This window comes from Talpa europaea, assembly GCF_964194135.1.
Source record: "Talpa europaea genome assembly, chromosome: 15".
NCBI classification, from domain to species: Eukaryota; Metazoa; Chordata; class Mammalia; order Eulipotyphla; family Talpidae; genus Talpa; species Talpa europaea.
The window spans coordinates 48,339,636-48,341,151 of record NC_140083.1 but is presented as its reverse complement, the minus strand read 5'-3'; the positions used below and the strand labels follow the sequence as shown (position 1 = coordinate 48,341,151).

Here is a 1,516-nt window from a genome sequence, read left to right as displayed (position 1 = left end):
ATAAAAAGAAATAGAGTTCAGTACACTTAAATATGTATCTCAGAAATAAAAAAAAAGCTCAGTAAGTTTCAATTTCTCCTTAGGAGGGTCCAAGTGAAAATGATGATGAACTTAAGGCATCAGCAAGAAGTTCCAGGTCTCTAGTAGAAAGGAAGCCATGAATGCTCTTTTCTGGGAGGTTCCTGACTGTCAGGGCTGAGGAGGGAGCTCCCTTTCAGGAGCTAGTCCTCCAGAGAGCCCGCACCATTGCTCCCTTCATTTCCTTGTTTCGAAAACTATAGATGATGGGGTTGCACATGGGGGTGATGATGGTGTAGAGGAGGGAGAAAGTCTTGTCTTTGTCAGGTGCATGTGTGCTGCGAGGGTTCATGTAGGAGAACATGGCCGAAGTGTAGAAGAAGATGACCACGGTCAGATGGGAGGCGCAGGTAGAGAAAGTCTTCCCCCGACCTGAGGAGGAGACTCTCCCAAGGATCGAGGCCAGGATACGCATGTAGGAGATGACAATGAGCACCATGGGGCTGAGCAGCACCATGATCGCATCAGCAAAGATCACCGTCAGGCTAAACTGGGGGTCTCCGCAAGAGAGAGTGATCACTATGGGGGCCTCACAGAAGAAATTTCCTATGTGGTTGTCTCTACAGAATGGTCCACGGAATGTCATGTAATCAAGCAGGATGCCGTTGATCATGCCAAAGACCCAGGCAGTACTCACCAGCCTCACACACACCTGTCGGCTCATGATCTGGGCGTAGCTAAGTGGGTAGCAGATGGCAACGTAACGGTCATAGGCCATGAAAGCCAAGAGGATGCATTCTGCCACACCCACACCAAAAACCAGGTACATCTGGGTCAAGCAAGAGGCAAAGGAGACAACGTGGTTCTTGACAACCAGGTGGATCAGCATCTGGGGGATGGTGGTGGTGATAAAGCAGACGTCCAGGAAGGAGAGGTGGCCAAGGAAGAAGTACATGGGACTGTTGAGCCTTGCGTCTCTCCAGGTGATGAAGATAATGAGGCCGTTCATGGCCATGGCCAGGCTGTAGAGAGCAAAGAAGAGGACAAAGAGCAGGGCCCGCATGCACGGGGAGCTCCGCTCAAAGCCCAGGAGGATAAACTCTGTCACTGTGCTGCTGTTCCTTAGGTCCACGGTCTGGGTCCTACTTGAGGAGGGAGAATATGAAAAGCACAGGTGATAGAGCTGCCACGTGCCTCTTACTTGTACAAAAGCAGGTGGCAAAGGAATGAGGAAGAGAAATTGCAGTAAATTCCATTTGGTGGTGCCATATATGAACCAAGAGAGATTCTGGTGTGGATCAATTTTCACCTGAAATAATGTGTCCAGTTTTGGGACCTCTATTTTAAATTATTTTTCACCAATAGGACTATGTTTAGAGACAAGAAGGTGAATGATCTAGGAACCCAGTAATAAACCTCTAAGGAAAGTTAAAATGGAAGACTCAGAGAATATGAAGGACCCCTTTAAATGTTAATAGTTTTTCCATGTAAAAGAGAG

At 47.8% G+C, this 1,516-nt stretch overlaps 1 protein-coding gene across 1 annotated transcript; it reads right to left on the bottom strand.

Moving 5' to 3' along the window:
- Positions 1 to 214: 214 nt before the first annotated feature.
- OR10AD1 (olfactory receptor family 10 subfamily AD member 1) lies at positions 215 to 1,096 on the bottom strand (the record flags this gene model as incomplete). Its single annotated transcript, XM_084256004.1, has 1 exon — positions 215 to 1,096. Exon 1 carries the CDS (start codon positions 1,079 to 1,081, stop codon positions 215 to 217), a length of 867 nt encoding a protein of 288 aa, XP_084112130.1. The 5' UTR covers positions 1,082 to 1,096.
- Between the last annotated feature and the right edge of the window lie 420 nt (positions 1,097 to 1,516).